This window comes from Lissotriton vulgaris, chromosome 1_1 (genome assembly GCF_964263255.1).
Source record: "Lissotriton vulgaris chromosome 1_1, aLisVul1.2, whole genome shotgun sequence".
Lineage (NCBI taxonomy): Eukaryota > Metazoa > Chordata > Amphibia > Caudata > Salamandridae > Lissotriton > Lissotriton vulgaris.
Window position 1 is genome coordinate 1014930752 of NC_141685.1, and position 18531 is coordinate 1014949282.

Here is an 18531-nt window from a genome sequence, read left to right on the forward strand (position 1 = left end):
AGCTGCATTTGACACAGTCGATCATAACATCCTGATCGACCGTGTCCGCAGCGCAAGAGTCGGCAGCCAGGCACTGAAATTGATCCAGTCCTTTCTGATAGACAGATATCAATCGGTCCGTCTGGGCAATTTCTGCTCCAAACAAGCACGGGCGTTGCCAATAGGTTTCGCATTTGGAAAGTTGGAGCTATTGGTTTTGTAAATGACATTTTATATTTATATATTGTTATTGACAATGCCAATAACGATACAGAAATATAAAATGTCATTTACAAAACCAATAGCTCCAACTTTGCACGACTCCTTTTTGTGGCCGGTCGTAGAAGACATATTTTGGCATACACTTTGTACTGTATTCCTGTCAGAGGCTCTGATCAAACAAAGAACCAGCACATGACAGAGAAGCATGAATGTTGGCAAAATAATGGAGCCTGCCTCGAACCAGACCCCATGTGTTTATTTGGAAAACAAGGTATGCACAAAACAGTGAAACTGAAACAAACACGATGGAACACTATCTGAACAGGACGTTTCCATCTTAACAGGCCTTGCCAAGTCAGGCTAAGGCCACCTTGCTGGTCAAGATGAATGAATTGTCCTTCCACTGCCTCCCGCTGAAGATGTGAGTGCCTTGTTGAAGCGAGGGTCTGGGTGCATGGGTTGCTGAGTTTCAGTTTGGGGCGCTGGTAACCACAGATACCCTCTGCACGGGATACAAGGGGGAGGGGGTGCAGGGTTCTGTGCATCCCGTGCAATGGAAGCTAGTTGTTCTGCTACTGCAGTGACGTCACGCCGTATATCAGACCGCTGTGTCTAGGGCTGAAACATGAGCATTATAATTATAATAAAGTGTGCGTGACATCACCCCCTAGAGTACATCGGAGCAGGATATGGGGCGGTGACATCCAGTGGAATAATTGCTGACTTTTTTTATTACAGAACTATGTCTCACATGAATGTTTTCTGTTATTCGTGTCAACGATGGTGATATCAAATATTTTGCAAACCTGAAATTAGTTAGAAGAAAGCGTCGTTTAAAAACGTGACTTCGGTGTGACTAAAGGCACAGCAGATGTTTTATGTGCGCGGAGGAAAGCCGGATGGGGGCGGGAGAGCCTGGTGGGGGGGCGGGAATGCGAGCGAGCTGCTCCTGTTCAGATAAGTACCTTTGTTACTGTCTTGCTAATTTGGCTAAAGTATGAGTGTGTCTAAATATAAATTAGACCACTTCAGATTTTTAGAAGTAGTCTGAGTGGTGTTAGTATGAATATTATACTTAAGCTTTAGTATGGTTACATTTGGTTGTTGGTGAACCAGGGATTAAACAGACTCAATAAGGCTTTTATTTTTCATATCGGTAACTATTCAGTATTGGTAAAAACATTTTTATTGAAGACTGTGTTAAAACAATTGTTTAAACTGGCTTAATCAGATTTGCGCATTTCAAATGGCCGTTTGAATGCGCTTGCGATCCTGCTGATAGATTCTGCCCACACCAGAGGATGCGAGGTGTGCTTGAGGAGATTTAGAGGCTTTCTGTAAACGTGTCCCCGCCTTAGGAGCATGACCGCGCGCCAGCAGTAGGAAGGGTGATCGAGGCAGTTTGGTCATTGTAATTAAAGAAGGGAAACATCTGATGGCATTGGTGCACCATGCGCCAATGACTGATTGTATGTATGGCAGCATGTGGACACATCTGTTACTGCTGCTTTCTATTGCTGAGCGCATGCTCTGGAATAAGCTGATGACGTAACAGCGTGCGTTAAGGTATGCAAATATTGCGTGATTTGGCAGCCATATTTGTTTTATCGGCTGATTATGAAGGATAATTTTGTAGGACGGAATAGCTTCAGATGTCAGTGTTATAAGGCAGGATGAGGGACAATTATATTAAGAATTAATTCAGAAGGAGGTTAGAGTTTCTGTTAAGAAGTTAGTAGATATTGTGACGGAAAAAAGAAAGAAGGATTCAATTTCCTGAGAGGAGCAGACGAGGAGGCTGGGAAGAGTGAAACAAGGGAAAAGACTGAGGAAAACAAAACCTATAGAGAAGAGACCATTGAATAAAAAGATAAAGGATGGATTAAACTCCATGACAAAGGGTGCTGTCCGTAGTGGCATGCATACCGAAGGTGTCCTTAGCGCGGAGGGAAGGCGGATGGGGGCGGGAGAGCCTGGTGGGGGGGCGGGAATGCGAGCGAGGGGAGGAGAAGTGTGGCGGAGATGCGCGTGCTTGTGTGGTCACGTGACCCGCTTTTGTGGTCACGTGACTCACATGCACTGTGGAAAAACCGCAGTGATTTCACGAGTCGATTGAGCACTTGAATTTTCGCCTATTACATTCGCAAGCGATTGATAATAGGCGAAACCTAAAAAGGAAAACTTCAATGTCGAGTCCCACAGGGCTCCTCTTTATCCCCTCTTTTATTTAATCTGTACCTGCAGCTCTTGATCCTCGCACTGAAGGAAATTGAGTTTTGGTCTTTAACTATGCAGATGACCTTCAATTAATCTTCAACATACAACCCACCAGCTCCTCAGAGTCCAATTTGAAGTTTGTTATGACATACTTCAGCAATTGGATGAATGCCAATTAGCTCGAGTTGAACCCTGATAAAACGGAGCTCATCTTGACAGGAGGTACCCTCAATGCTTGGAACACCAATTTCTGGCCAACATCTTTGGGCCCCCCGCCTGGTCCAGCATCTAAAGTAAAAAGCCTGGGGATAAGGATAAGCAAAGACTTATCAATGAAACCTCAGATCAGCTCCGTAGTGCCGACCTGCTTCTTCCTCCTACGGAAAATAAAGAAAATAAAATGATTCCTTACAAAAGAAGCAATAACTCTGGTCGTCTCGGCACTAATCACTTCTCGGCTGGATTATGCCAACTCCCTTGATGCAGGAATCCCAGCCTATCAAGCCCAGCGCCTGCAGCTGATTCAGAACCACGCGGCCAGACTTATTCTCCAACTACCTGTGCTTCAGCATGCGAAACCAATGCGGAGACAACTCCACTGGCTCCCGGTGAGCCAACGTAGTGCCTTTAAGTTGGCCTGCATTGTACACAAGGTGCTATCTGAAGAAGGCCCCAAGTTTATCTCCAACAAGATCAGGAAATACACCCCTTCTCGTACTCTCCGTTCAACATCTTTTGACCAACCCCAAGTTCAAGCGCATCAAACACGGGGGACTGCGGTTTTCTACCCTTGGCCCTCAAATGTGGAACAAAATCCCCCTGCCAATACGGACAATAAATCCTCACCTTCAGTTCAGGAAACAGTTGAAAACCTGGCTCTTCTCACAAGCATACCCTAATTAACCACTCTTCCTAGTTGGAGCCCTGTCTTCCGCAGCGCCAAGAAACCTACCCGGTGAACGTAGCGCTATACAAGCAACTTTTTACATTACATTTCATTACATACATAGTTCCTTGACAAACCTGAAAAAAGATTCACACTACGCTCCATGGATTGAGACCTCTGGGTCAACAACCTTTCCCACTTCATGTGGTCATTGAATAAGATACCCAGATAAAAACCTTGGTCTTTAAAATTGGAGCCTCCCCAATAAACACATTTCAACCTAGCATTAAAGGGGCCACAGGTCATAACGTAGGATTTAGTATGGTTAACTTTAACCTTCAGCCCTTCCATAAAATGTTTGAAGCCATTTAAAAGCACTTGTAATCTATTTGCTGTACGAGCTATTAAAACCATGTCGTCTGTGTACAAAGTACAGGGGCTTTGGGGACGTCAGGTATACAAGAAATTAAAATGGTATCCAGGGCATTAATATAAAATAAATATAAGAAAGAAGCCAAAATTCAACGCTGTTTGACACCCTGACTAACTTGAATGGGGGCATATGGTCTCCATTTAGGGCATAACGTACCCTCATACAGGTGTCAAAGTGAAGGCTTTTTAAAACATGCAATATGTCCGGTTAAACTCCTTAGTGTATCTCTGTCCACTAGCTCATAGGCACAGGAATGGTCCATAAAGGTATGTGAATGGCCCCTCTCAATGATAACTAGTTACCGGATACGTTTCCACTCATTGTCGTTTGGGCACTGTATAGCTTTATCAGTAAACCTGCATGTCTAGGATCATGTAGTATCTATTTTAATGGAAAACGTGCTGTCTGTAAATGACAGTGCGCCACAGTACCATGTTGCATTAATATATGTGGTCCAAAATTCATCACCGGCTACATACCACACCCTTACTATTCTCCTGATGAATGGATGTGGCTCAGATGGTACACTTGTTTTTTGTATGAAGCTTGGGTTTTTCACAATCCATTTGACTCTAGTTGTGTAACACCAAAGGCAGCACCCCCGCTCTGTAAACTGTTGCAGTACCAGGTTGAAGTCTCCTACTAGCAAAATGAGTAAGGCCAACCGTGTCCCAAGAGTGATATATGGTTATTACGGAGCCATGGTGGCAGCTTTATGGGTGTCTTTGAGAAAATCAACTTATCAAAACAACCCGCTATGCCTAGGGTATGTACTAAGACCTCTGGCTTCCTCTTTATGCATCGCGGCTGCCACAGACTCGTTCCACTTTATTACTTTAGGGTGCCAGAGAAAGAATCCAGTCTGGGAGGAAGCCTTACAATTTACTGTAATGAAACTTTGGTCAGAAGTTTCGACACTGCATTTGCATTGCGCGTCGAGACATTGTCACTAACAGGTGTAATTTGATACTGCTTCGCTCTGAACTCAGGCGCACCCTTAGCTTTGACAGCTGTCACTGCACGCTCACCGAGCTGCAGCACAGCATTATTGACATATGTCACCGCACCAACACAAATCACGTCTCTCACTGACAACTGTACATAAGCCTTACCGGGAAGCAGGTGAGGGCACAGTCAGCGTGCACGGACCAATGACCAGAGAGCACGGTGAGCGCCTGGAGAATGCCGATGGCTGCCAGGGCGATGAGACCGGCCTCGGGGTAGTCCGCGATGCCGTAGACGGCGACCCATAGGTAGAGCCAGGCGGGGTAGAGAACGGAGACGAAGGGCAATACGGTCCAGCAGCCTAGCAGGGGCCGGCGGCGGTGTAGTGATACCAGGCTTACAAGTTCGTCCCCGCCCGGCACCCCCGGCGCTCTAAGCGCCTCTTCCGCCATATTCGCCAGCCCCGCACTTCCGCCCGCCGCGTCAGCTTCTGGCCTAGCAACGCCCCACACTTCCGGTCACGGCCGCAGCAACCACCACTTCCTGTAACGTCAACATAAAACAATGACTATTCGCCTGCTAAAACGTCACTTCCATTAAAAGCGACTTGCCCCCTTCTGTAAACCAATATTTCCATAGACACTAAAGATGGACGATACATTTCATAATACCTTTTTCGAAAGGCACCCCTCACATCAGGCTGTCTTATTAGAACGGGAAATTATTTTGTATCTCTCATTTTGTATACCGGTACAGCGAAGGTTATAGAATACAACGTTGCGGTACATTTTGGTTAATTCTAAAAAAGATTGTATTTTTTATTACATCTTGTTCTTCTATGTACAAAGTAACTCCCAAAAAGTAGTATCTTTAAATATATAAGGTATGTTTGTCTAGAAATGGTGATTGTTGCAGTATATGTTTGCGAAACTCCTTTATCATTTCAGACTGTAAATTCTATTCATACGTCCACAGACATCCTAACCATTCAAAGATGGGTTCCGACTCCGTGCTCGTCACCGAGCACGCCTGCATAGGAAACTTAGCGCGTCATTTGTGACAGAGGTCATCGGCATTGGCGGCTGCAGTGCAGACATGTGGGTAACTGCATTTTTGGGTACATTGTCAGGGTGGGTTCATTTATTTTCTGCACCTGATTTTTTTACGATAGTGTTATTGTGAGGAATATAATGCAGTTTTTATTGGTAGTGTATGTAACGAACGAATGAATACTAGATATCAATAATCAGTTAAGTCACATATGTACTACCCAAACGTGTGACACCTCTAGCCGGGACAGGGCTTTAAAGCCACATTATTTTGCAAGAAGTTGTGCGTTAGAGACTATACTTAGTGAGAAACGCTCAACTACAAGTCCCAGAATGCAACTTTTCTAATACGAGGCCTTACCGACTACACAGTATAACACAGGCACCTCGAGGTGTGCCCCCAGGTCAGCAGTTTATTTATTTTTATTTTTTTATTTTATTTAATGCATTTTTACATAGCGTGGACTTTTCACAATAGAACCAAGTACAGTACATGAGGAGAATTTTACATATTTACACGTTACAGATACAAACGAGAAAGAAGAAAAAGTAAAACAAAACAATAGATGGCAGTCGCACAAAAAACACATCAGGATAAAGATCGTACAGGCATAGATTACAAATTTACAATATGAAAGAACTTTCTTCAGGGACATGAAAAGGGATTTATTAGTTCTGGAAGTGACTTTGAAAGAGAAGAGATTTGAGGTCTGTTTTGAAGGTCCGGGTAGAAGAGGTGGTACGGAGTAGTGAAGGAAGCGAGTTCCAGATTCTAACCGCATTGCCTGAGAAGGATTGAGCCATCGATCTTTTCCCTTTGAAGGTGCGGGGGCTCAAGCAGTACGTTTTCCGCATTACGAGAAGGTCTAGAGCCTCCAGAGATGTTAAGTTTATTCGCCAGATACCGAGGGGAGGAAGTGTTCAAGGCTTTGTGGGTGATACGGGCAGTCTTGTACATTGATCTTGACTCGATGGGAAGCCATCGAAGAGAAGACAAAATGGGTGATGTGGTCACTTCTTTTGGCCCCAAACACAAAACGAGCCACTGAATGGAGAACGGATTTAAGAGGGGAGAGGTGGGATTTGGGGAGGCCAGCAAGAAGAGAATTGCAATAGTCCAATCTAGAAAGAACCAGAGATTGGACCAAGGTTTTTAGGTCTTGCTCCGGAAAGAAACGTTAAATCCCCCAGAGAAGGCGCAGTTGATATTGAGTTGAAAGTAGAGTTGAGGATTGAGATATTGTGTGCGGAAGACACTTTAAGGTAGATTTGAGTGTCATCTGCATAGAGATGGTAAAGGACCCCTGATTTACTGGTTAGATTTCCCACTGGTTCCAAATAAAGATTGTCAAAGTGGGTGCAAGGATAAAACCTTGAGGGATGGCTTGACCTACCACCAATGAAGACGAAAGACTGTTTGCTATTTTGATCATTTGGGATGCAAGGACTGAGAGACAATGGGAGGTAAGATCGTTGACATCGTTGACATCCAAGTTAGGGTCTAACCTTGGAAGTGATAGCATAGCAGAATCACAAAAAGTGTCAAGGTCAATGTTTTTGGTGTTACGAACAAGGTAGTAGTCCTTTTAGGTTGGCCAGCAGTTATAGAGCGTGATAGGTGAAGAGAGAAGGGGATGAGGAAGTGGTCAGACCAGTCTACTTGAATAGGGATAGCAATAGTAAGTATGTTTTTAGATATAACATGGTCCGAATTTGAGCCCTTAGAGCAGAGGTCTTCAATCTGTGGGGCGCGACCCCCAGGGGGGTCGTGGAGTCCTGGGAAGGGGGTCGCAGATTGTGCACAGTGCAGTTCCTGGCATTGGGCTGATCGAGGGTGCTCACAGCGGAGGCCTAATTCACACCGAGGTGTGAAAAACATCAACGCCTCATTAAGAAGTAAAAGGTCTTTTAAAGACCTGTCAAGTACTCGGGTGTGACTGTGTGTGTGTCCCTGAAGCTGTTTCAGCCGGGCTCACACACACGAGCTGGGGGGGGGGCTAGGGGGGGGGGGGGAAAGGCTGTAGTGTAGCCCTTTGAGTAAAATGGATGTTGCGCGCCTGGAGCTGTGGGTCCTGTGACACACGTCCCCCGCCCCCAGCAAGGCTGGCACAGAGATGCCCGCCCATGAGCGGGAAAGAAGAAGGAAAAAGACGCAGAGATACTGACCCATCCCCCCCCCCCCCCCCCCAATGAAAGAGGCACAGAAAAAGTGGGTGGATGAATGATGGATGGATGTAAGGCTGAAGGATGGATGGATGTGTGCAAAGGTGGATGGATGAAAGGATGGATGGATGAAAGGGTGGATGGATGGATGAATGGGTGGATGGATGGAAGGATGAAAGGGTAGGTGGATGAAGGATGTATGGATGGATAAAAGGGTGGATGGATGAATGATGAATGGATGTGTAAAAAGATGGGTGGATGAATGATGGGTGAATGGATGGATGAAAGGGTGGATGGATTAATGATGGATGTATGGATGGAAGGATGAAAGGATGAAAGGGTGGATGGATGAAGGATAGGTTGGTGAAGGATAGATGTATGGATGGAAGGATGAAATGGTGGACGGATGAAGGATGGATGGATGAAAGGGTGGATGGATGTATGGATGGATAAAAGGTTGCATGGATGAATGATGCATGGATGGATGTGTGAAAAGGTGGGGGGATGAATGATGGATGAAAGGGTGGGTGGATGGATGTATGGATGAAAGGGTGGATGGATGAAGGATGGATGTATGGATGGGAGGATGAAAGGGTGGATGGATGAAGGATGGATGTATGAATGGGAGGATGAAAGGGTGGATGGATAAAGGATGGATGTATGGATGGGAGGATGAAAGGGTGGATGGATGTATGAAAGGATAAAAGGTTGCATGGATGAATGATGGAAGGATGTGTGAAAAGGTGGATGGGTAAAGGATGGATGTATGGATGGAATGATGAAAGGGTGGATGGATGAAGGATGGATGTATGGATGGAAGGATAAAAGGGTGGATGGATGGATGTGTGAAAGTGTGGGTGGATGAATGATGGATGGATGTGATGAGGTCTAACAGGCGCATTTATGGTTGTCAAAAGTTGGTGATGAGGAGTACCAGTTTCTAGAAACGTTTGTCGGAAGGGGGTCCGTACGCCTAAAAAGGTTTTACAAGGGGGTCTCGGCATCAAAAAGTTTGAAGACCTCTGCCTTAGAGTGTGTTGTTTCAGTGCACTGTTGGATAAGATAATTTGCTGAGAGAAAAGTAGCAAGCCTATTGGCAGCAGGGTCTTCCAAAGAGCCCCAGTGAAGATTAAAGTCTCCCAGGAAAATATGTCTGTCACTTTGAGAGTACTGGTCGCTGATAAAGTTGGTGAGTTCCTCCAAAAAAGAAGAGGAGTCACCAGGCGGGTGACAAATGACATGAAATCCGAAGGGGGAGCAGTGTTTCACTTGAAGCTCCAGAGTCAGGCATTCAAATGTACGGAAGGAGCTGTTAGGAAAAGCCTTAAGTTGAAGGGACTTTCAGAAGATGATTGCAACACCTCCCCCAACTTTGTTTGTTCTGTCATTTCTAAAGATAGAATAGTCGGTGGGTAACAGAAGATCAAACATAGTATGAGAGGGGTCGTTGAACCAGGTCTCCGTGAGGGAGAGAATGTCAAGATTGTGGAAAATGATGGTGTCAGAAATAACCAGTTTGTGTTTAATTGCAGATCTGCAGTTGTGGAACAAACAGCGCAACTCTGACAAGAATGTTTTGGTGACGGGGGCATTTGGGCTTTTAGGGGTGATAGGGATAATGTACCTGTAAGAGGGTGCCAGGTTAGAATAAGGCTGATAATTTCTTCTGACAGAAGAGATGGTTGGAATAGTGCACAGAGTAGACTTACTTGGAGAGGAAAGTGGAAGGGTGTGGTGTTAGAAGTCTTGTAACTAGCCAGTAAGTTAGCGATGTCTGCAGACACAGATTGTGATTGGCTTTTGTGGGGTGCAGGAGCAAGGTACTCCTCAGGAGTTTGGGGAAGTGAGTATTTGCTAAGGGAATTGGGTTATTTAGAAAGGTTGATATCTTAGTGCTTAAGAGTGAGATTGTAGCTTCAAGTTGGGAGATAGAGGAGATGAGAAATCCTAATTGGTTTTCAAGAGGGAGTAGGGCTGAGCACGGAACGTTAGGTGGCTCGCTGGATACAGGAGGGAGCGTAATTGGCGAGGGAGGACAGGGAGAGGTGGAGGTGCGGGTGGTATTGGGGTGCTAGACTAAAATATGGAGATAGATGGTGGTTGAGAGAGGTTGTTGGTTCATCTAAGGTGGAGAGAGAGTTATCTTTGATGATGTTAAACAGAGGAGAAGAATTGAGATCAAATTTAGGAGGAGACAGGTGAGGAACGAGGAGGGAGGGCGGAATGCGGGGAGGGGAAAGAGGGGAGTCATAGAAAGTCAGGAGGTTTGGGGAGAAGAGAGTAGAAGGGGCTGGAAAGGTCCTGTTGGCTAGGAGAGGTGAATGTATGGGGACAGGCACCAAGCAGAGTGGGGGGGGGGGATTGGGTTAGAGGTTAGTTGAAGAACGAATATGGTTCTGCTAGGTCCGGGGGAGGGAGAAGGAAGGGTTTACCAAGGGGGATAAAAGGTTGAGCAGCATTACTGGAGGAATGGGAGGATGAAGAGAGATGGAAGGGTTTGTGAAGAATGAAGGGTACAAGGTGAGGGGAGAGCGGGTAGGGAAGAAGGGAGGAAAGGGGGGAAAGTATGGGAAGTTAACTGGGAGATCAGGTTGTAGGAAATGTGGATTAAATAATGGGGTGGTGGGCAGGGTTAGGGGGGAGGAGGTTACATTGGAATACCAAGAAGGTGCAGAGTGGAAAAGGAGAGTGAGAGCAGTAAGAGTGGTGGACACTGGAAGGGTACATTTACTATGCTAACTCCAGTCGTAGTAGTTGGGGAAAATGCAACTCCCCTCCCTCTAAATACTGCAAGTTGCATATTTATCAGTCCCAGAATAAAGTATTTTAACTCCTTAGCTGCTTCAAACGTTCCGCACCAGTGCGGAACGTACGAAAAACAGGTGGGGCTGCATCGGCCAACGGTCATTCGCAGCACCAGCCAGGTAGTGCTCCCTTTGGCCGTTGGCTGACGGGAGCTCGGAACGGGATAAGAGTGACTGAAGGCAAAACAGATTGGAAAGCTTCTACACACAGGTTTGTCTTTTGGCATTAAGGGTACCAGATGACTCGTAACATGGATACCATGATCCACACGTAGGTGTTTATGTAACAGCTTAAAATGTAAAGCATTTTGGAAGTTGTAGTCTTAGTTAAACTAAAATGAAGTGACTAAAGTGCTAGATTGGAGTCATTTAGTAACTTTACTTGATTCACACAAATCAGTTGTTTTCCGCTGATGTATTTTTTTTTACAATTAAGAATAGTGTACATAAGTATATTCTATGAATATCAGAAGCCCAAAACTGTGCACTCTTTTTCCATTAATGCTGTACTGAATATTGACCTGATTATTCATCAGTAATCTTCATAACTCTTAGTCCTACTTGTCCTCATCCCAGTCATTACTTGAGAGGTGAATTCAGAAACAGGAATCATTAGACGTGCTGAAAGTGCAGCACTCACCCACCCTAATCTGAGCAACCATAATATTGTTATCATTCCAAACATCCTCCTGTCACTATGAAGCACTGTTAAAGACCTGTAAGCTTGGGAGGGTGAGTGAGTCGTAAGGGCTATGAAGTGCACAATTAACCCCTTGGACGCTGATGACGGAACCGCTCCGTCATCAGCTGCGGGTGCGCTGTGCTGATGACGGAGCGGTTCCGTCATGGCCCGCTCGGCGCGCCTGCGCGGCGCGAATTCCGCGACTGCGCTGGACGTTCTATTGAGCGGGCGGGCCATGATGGAACCGCTCCGTCATGAGCACAGCTCAACCGAGGCTGGTGACGGAGCGGTTCCGTCACCAGCATGCGGCCGCCCCGACCCCTAGCACTGCGGCGGAATAGCCGCCGCAGTGAAGGGGTTAAGAGTAATGATGATCAACAGTAAATAATCAGGCCTATATCTCTCATCCACTTCCCAGTCATTACTTGTGAGGGAAACCATATCCCTAATGGCCTATAACAACAGAAATACACAAAAGCCACCAGATGCAAAACTGGGATTTTAATGCACCCACTGTGAATTCAAATAATAAAAAAAGAAACCAAAGTCATAGAATAGAACAGGGGTGTAATGAGCAGGCCCAGAGGTAAGTGGGGTCTCCGGGTCTTCTCTACAGCTTGTCTGTGCAGCATGTGTATTTCTAGAGCAGCTGCAGTGTGCTTCCTGCTTCGATCTACCACAGTGCTGGCCCTGGGCTGAAAGGAAACAAAATAACTTATTTTTTTCTTTTCAGTCCAAGCCTGCCAGGCACCTTACAGGAGGGGGTGGGTGGCACCCGAGAGAGAGCATCCTCCACAGAGTACTGCACTTTTTTAGAGGGAAGAGCCAGCACAGAACTTATCGGAGTAGAGGTTGAGTTGCCACCTTTCCCAGAGAAAAATGCCAGCCCACTCTTAACATTTTGAGATTTTTCAAAGGCCTTTATCGATTGTTACGTAAAACTTTATGTGAAATAATCTTTATTTATTTTAACATTGTCTTTATATCTTTGTTTACTTACATTATCAGTTAGGGGTCATTAGGACTGCTGTAGAACACATTCTAAAGTATTTTCTTCTTAAGTTTCAAGAATAGGTTTATTGAAGAAAACTAAATGAATAACAATGCTTCATACAGGTAATCATCAAATATTCTATTTGAACGCAATGAAGAAAAGATATTACAAAATATAAAGATCTGGTTCTTGGAGGTCTTAATGCAAGAAGAAATGAGAAGAAAAACTTAATTCAGTTAAAATATGCAATCATATAACTATTACTGAATTAATATACTGAACAATATCATTTTCAATATAAAGGATGCCAGGGAAGCTGAACAACTTCTTGTAGTAAGGGGATGGAAGAAAAGGATGTTTTTGCACTATTATCTAAGAATTGTGTGATAGATTTGTTATTGGCAGTTGCTTTCCAGCAGATAACAAAGAATTGGAAGGATACATCCAAATTATCATATTTAACTTGGTGGTACTCTGTTTGTCATAACCATAGATTGGATACAACCTTTGTATACCCTATATCTCTCGCTAAAGTATTTTCTCCTTACGTTAGCTGTTTAAAGTATATACTGATGAGGAGAAAAACATAAGGCCAAGACAGTAAATTATAGTAATTGCAGGTGATTTCACAATGTTGCCACTAAAGGATCTGATAAAAATCCAGAGTTCTTATTCCGTTAGGCATGTGTTGAATAACTTTGAATAACGTGCCAAGTCAAAGCTAAAAGCAATATGCAATATATATATATATATATATATATCTGCAATACCTCGCAGCAGCTACGCTTTCCATTAGCGAATTACGAGGCAAGGACATATATATATATATATATATTGTCGCTCCAAGGTTGTCCACCTTTGAGTAGCACACGAGCAGCAGCTTGATTTATGTGTAGGTGAGGAAGGGGATCCGCTTGTAGATGTCGCTCCGTAATGGATCTGCCCGACGCGCTTCGAAGCTCCATATGCTTCTCTTCAGGGGCTTTAACGGAAGCGGTGTGTGCAACCACTAACCCACTTCTCCATTTTCCATAAGACACACCCACCAATGGGAGGCTCAAATGAGACTGTGTACTATGGGAAGTGCTACTCGAAGGTGGACAACCTCGGAGCGAATATATATATATATATATATATATATATATATATATATATATATATATATAATGTGTATATATATATAATGTGTATATATATATATATATATATATATATATATATATATATATACTACTATTATAAAAGAAGAACTTTGAACCTTTGAGGCGGGTAAACTCGGGAACCACAGCGCCAATCCACACACCTGATACATCGTTGTAATCGTCAGGGTGTGCAGATGGACATAGGCTATATAAACGTAATAAATATACGTTATTTTAAACATTTACCGAAAAAAAAGTAGTCCCTTGGATGAGGAGCGCGGGGACGAGCGGCGTCCAGGAGCGCGAGGAGGACCGGTGGACATGGCGCGGGGAGGAGCGGTGAGGAGCGGCGGACAGGCGGTGAGGAGCGGTGAGCGGCGGATGAGGTAGTTTATTTATTTATTTATTTAGGAGCGGTGAGCAGTGGAAAAATGAAGCAAAAATGACAATCGGGAGCAAGAGGAAGCAAACGGAACATTACAAAAGTGAGCCAAACAGTGCATTACAGGAGGAAAAAGTTACATGTGCAGGTTACAAAAGCGTACATCGTGAGCAAGAGGAAGCAAACGGAACATTACAAAAATGAGCCAAATGGTGCATTACAGGAAGAAAAATTTACGTGTGCAGGTTACAAAACCATACAAAGTAAACATAGAGGTATAATACTGCATTTCAGGAGGAAAAAGTGACGTGTGCAGGTTACAAAAACATACAAAGTAAACATAGAGGTATAATATAGAGGAAGGCTCCGGGGGACCCACGGACAACATCGGGGCGGGCGGGGGCCCTGAAGCCTAATTGCTCCCGGACAACGTCGGGACGGGCTGCTAGTATATATATATATATATATATATATATATATATATATACACAACATCGCTTGGCAAGTAATTATCTTAAGAGGTGCAGAGGCACCGGCACTGTGCCATTACAGAATATTTTACCAGCAAGCATCCGATAATATGTGGGACATTGGCTGTGGAAATGCTATTTAGGCAGAATTGCGCAAAGTGCCATGTCTTGCAGCACATTTGAAGTACTGATGCATGCTGGTGTTTGTGGTTCGAGGAGCAAACCACATGACCACTTGGACTACACAGAACAATTGCACTCACCTGTGAGCAAGGCTGGAAAGTTGAAACGCGTTAGGATTTAAAGAGTGCATATTTCTCTGCATTTCATGACGAATAAAGTCAACTTGTCAGCAAGTCGATGTTGGGCTCTTTTCCTTTTAGTAGCAGAACTGCAATTTCCAGGTTCTCTATTCCTGGCCCAAGAGCCCGCCCTGCAGGATTGGGGGCCCCCAGCAAAGTGAAGTTTGTTTGGTGTCATATATATATATATATATATATATATATATATATATATATATATATATATATATATATATATATATATATATATATATATATATATATATATATATATATATATATATATATATATATATATATATATATATATATATATATATATATATATATATATATATATATATATATATATATATTCACTGAAAAAACCATAGGTTATACACTATATATAGTTAGGAATTAGCCTTTAAAAAACCAATGAAATTCACTAAAAAAAACATAGGTTTTAGATCTTATATAGTTAGGAATTAACATATAAAAAACCATTGAAATTCCTCCTATATAGTTAGCTGGACATTTTATTGACATAAAACCCAATGAAATTCCATATATAGTTAGTTGCAATAACTATATATCGCGCACCCGCAATCCACTGCTGATGATGTCACATATTACATCATTCATGACATGGTCAGTGACATCACTGATGACATCACTGATGACATCATCCAGTGACTGTGTGTTTCTGTAAAGTTTAAATATGTTTTACATATTGAAGAATGAGTGAATGTATAAGTGTCTGGATGAAGGATTTAGTAGGTGCGTGACTGACTGAGCGAGTGAATGAATGTGTCTTACTGAATGCATGGGTTAATGACTAAACTGTCTGAAAGTGTGCATCAATATGTCTGTTGTTGTGCAAGCTGCTGCATGTGTTGATCAGTAGCTATATGAGTGGCTATATAGCTTATTGATTGGTTGCCCAAGTATTTGTATGGAAGACTGAGTGTGTGTGTAACTGGCTGGGAGGCGAGTGACTATGTGCAGATCAATGTGTACTTGTATAAGTAATTGTATAAGAGAGTAAGTATGTGTTAGTATATGTTTGGAAAAGTAAGGTGTTCTGTGTTTAACTGTATAGATGAGGAAATCGAAGTGTGATTGATTCTTTACAGGACTGACTAGGTGTGTGAGTAACTCCATGGATGAGTGGCAGTGTGTGAGTGTCTGCATAGGTGTATGAGTGCATATGACAGTGTTGTAAAAATGAGTGACTGTATGTACGAGTGATTGTATGGGTGAATGAGTGAATGTGTGCGTAGACGTAGGAATCAGTGAGTGCGTATGTAGTAACTGGTATTGGTGTGTCATGATGTCATCAGTGATGTCATTTGAGATGTCATCAGTTATGTCATCAGTGATGTCATTTGAGATGTCATCAGTGATGTCATCAGTGATCTCACTGACCATGTCATGAATGATGTAATATGTGACATCATCAGCAGTGGATTGCGGGTGCGCGATATATAGTTATTGCAACTAACTATATATGGAATTTCATTGGGTTTTATGTCAATAAAATGTCCAGCTAACTATATAGGAGGAATTTCAATGGTTTTTTATATGTTAATTCCTAACTATATAAGATCTAAAACCTATAGTTTTTTTAGTGAATTTCATTGGTTTTTTAAAGGCTAATTCCTAACTATATATAGTGTATAACCTATGGTTTTTTCAGTGAATTTCATTGGTTTTTTAAATGCTAATATATAGATATGTAAGGGCAGAAACCTATGTTTTTTTCAGTGAATTTGCAAGGTTTTGAAAATGCTAATTCTATTAGCGGATAACGTTTAAATATGTTACTATCCTTGTGGGACCACCTGAGCAGCCCTAGGGATCCAATTTTTGATGCATGAACGATGGTTGGATGCATGATGGATGAATGATTGTTGGGTGGATGCATGGATGGATGCATGCATGATAGATGGGTGAATGGATGCATGAATGATGGATGGATGCAGGATGGATGGATGGGTGGGTGGATGGATGGATGTGGGCTGTGGCATTTGATTTCCCAGTAACATTTACCATTAAAATGTAATTATTAAGATTAATAAAATCACAGACGTTGCAAGCATCAGCGGGCGGGTGGGGAGGCGCAATTACTAACAATAAATGGCACAGAGGGAGTTTCATAAATTCACACATGGGATGCCCTAGATCCAAGAACAACAGAGCAGTTATCCTCAGTGAAAACACTTTGTTGCAGCCAGTCTAGTAAACCCTCAGCAAGGATGACCGCGTTAAATAATTTACACAGGCAAACAATCTTCGTATAAAATGCCTTGAAATTAAGTTAAGACCTGCCCCAAAATACATTAGCAAAAATTATCGAGGATTAACTATTTTACTAGAGAACTTAAATTTTTTTTTATATTTTCCTAATTCCATTTATTAGAATTTCGACCACAATATCATATGCATCGTACTTAGTCGGATACAGTCACAAATGGTCTCCTCGTTGTTTTGAATGTTTACCTTAGCATATATAATATCGATTTTTTAATGATTTACAATTAACATCCATCTTGCATGAACATATTTCTAAAATATTTGGAAACAATAGATGAAAAGTGGAAGGTGTAAAGATTGCATGCCTCGCATTTGCATCATTACTGTGAAAACACTTAATATGTGCATAAGGTAACAACTATTTATTGAAAAATCAATGAGCCCAACCTAAGTTGTTCGAGAAATAAAATGTGCTAATGAAGGAAAATAGATTGTCGCCTAAGAGTTAATCATGGGATTAGGCATGTGTGAACTTGCTGATTATACCATTTTTGCTCTAGTTCGTTGTTAACTTTAGATACTCTTCGGAACAGAATGCCACTTTTCAGGTGCTCCAGAAAACTCTTAAGACAGATGTCTAATGGCTGAATCGCATATCAATTTTTGATGGCGCTATTGCAAGTTCTTGATGGACAGTTCACAAGCTCAAATACAATCACGATTTTTGTATCTCACTAGGCGATGGAGCCGGAGCTCTCCTTCGGCTGCAGCTCCCCCCTGTCCAGCGTGTGTGCCGAGGACTCAGAGGCGCCCTGAGCCTACTTTGGGGGTGAAAGCGCCTCTTTAAGACCACGTCTCCCCTCTGGTTGGAATCGTGCATGCGTTATAGAAGGAATCCGTCCCCGTGATTGGATCCATAATTTAGACACTTGCTCTCGCCGCCTACACCCTGCTGGATGACACTGCGCAGAGCTGCATCGCCTGCACACTGTGAGGGGCGCCGCGTGGAGGTCCCCACATCACTGCCTTGCCTTCTCCTGTCGCCTTTCACTTTGTTGACGGGGATTTGCGAACGTGGGAACATTGCTGTCTGTGGACGAAGCAGGCAGTGTGTGAATGCTGGATGCTCGCTTGGCCCCCCTGCGCCTGCGGCTGGCAGATGTGATACGTGCATATTTCATTTCAAATAGACGGAGACCACGGCTGTGTGTTCCTGTGTTTTTTTACGGTCGCTTCCAAGGTTCCGTGGCGAATTGCACGCATTTTCTGTTGAGAAGCGGCGCCCCCTTTCAATCGGCTGCTTTGTGGTGTGGACTGAAGGAAAGAGTTGGATGTGGTGAACGCGGAGTGCGGCGGGAACATGGGAAAGGACACGCCGCAACGCTCAGTGAGGAGTGGGTGTTGCTGAGCGGCCAGGCGGTCGGGGAGACCCGGAAACTGAAGTCTCCCCCTCAACTTTGCACCCACCCAACACCCCCGCCCGTCACCAAAACGCAGGAGGCCACCGTGTAGGAGACCGGCTCTGACCTGGAATCGTTCCCGATAGTTCCTTTGCGGAGGCATTGCTACGTTTATTCTTCCACATTACGCCACAGAATCCACCCCGGACGGACACAGCAAAGGCTT

The 18531-nt window shown here is 43.6% G+C and overlaps 2 protein-coding genes across 4 annotated transcripts in view; one reads left to right on the top strand and one right to left on the bottom strand.

Annotated features, from left to right (window-relative positions):
* ATP13A1 (ATPase 13A1) overlaps positions 1 to 5256 on the bottom strand; it is a 446812-nt gene extending 441556 nt beyond the window's left edge. The window contains exon 1 of the mRNA XM_086961461.1: positions 4850 to 5256. Coding sequence (XP_086817587.1) covers positions 4850 to 5134 — 285 coding nt within the window. The 5' untranslated portion in view covers positions 5135 to 5256. The remainder of the gene's footprint in view (positions 1 to 4849) is intronic.
* A 429-nt stretch (positions 5257 to 5685) lies between these two features.
* CHCHD5 (coiled-coil-helix-coiled-coil-helix domain containing 5) overlaps positions 5686 to 18531 on the top strand; it is a 48930-nt gene continuing 36084 nt past the window's right edge. The window contains exon 1 of one of the 3 annotated variants that reach the window (XM_086936432.1): positions 5686 to 5779. In XM_086936432.1, the coding sequence (XP_086792558.1) occupies positions 5778 to 5779 (2 nt within the window). In that variant the 5' untranslated portion in view covers positions 5686 to 5777. Of the gene's footprint in view, positions 5813 to 18531 lie in introns of all 3 variants that reach the window. The other 2 variants (XM_086936433.1, XM_086936431.1) reach the window with 2 other exon arrangements.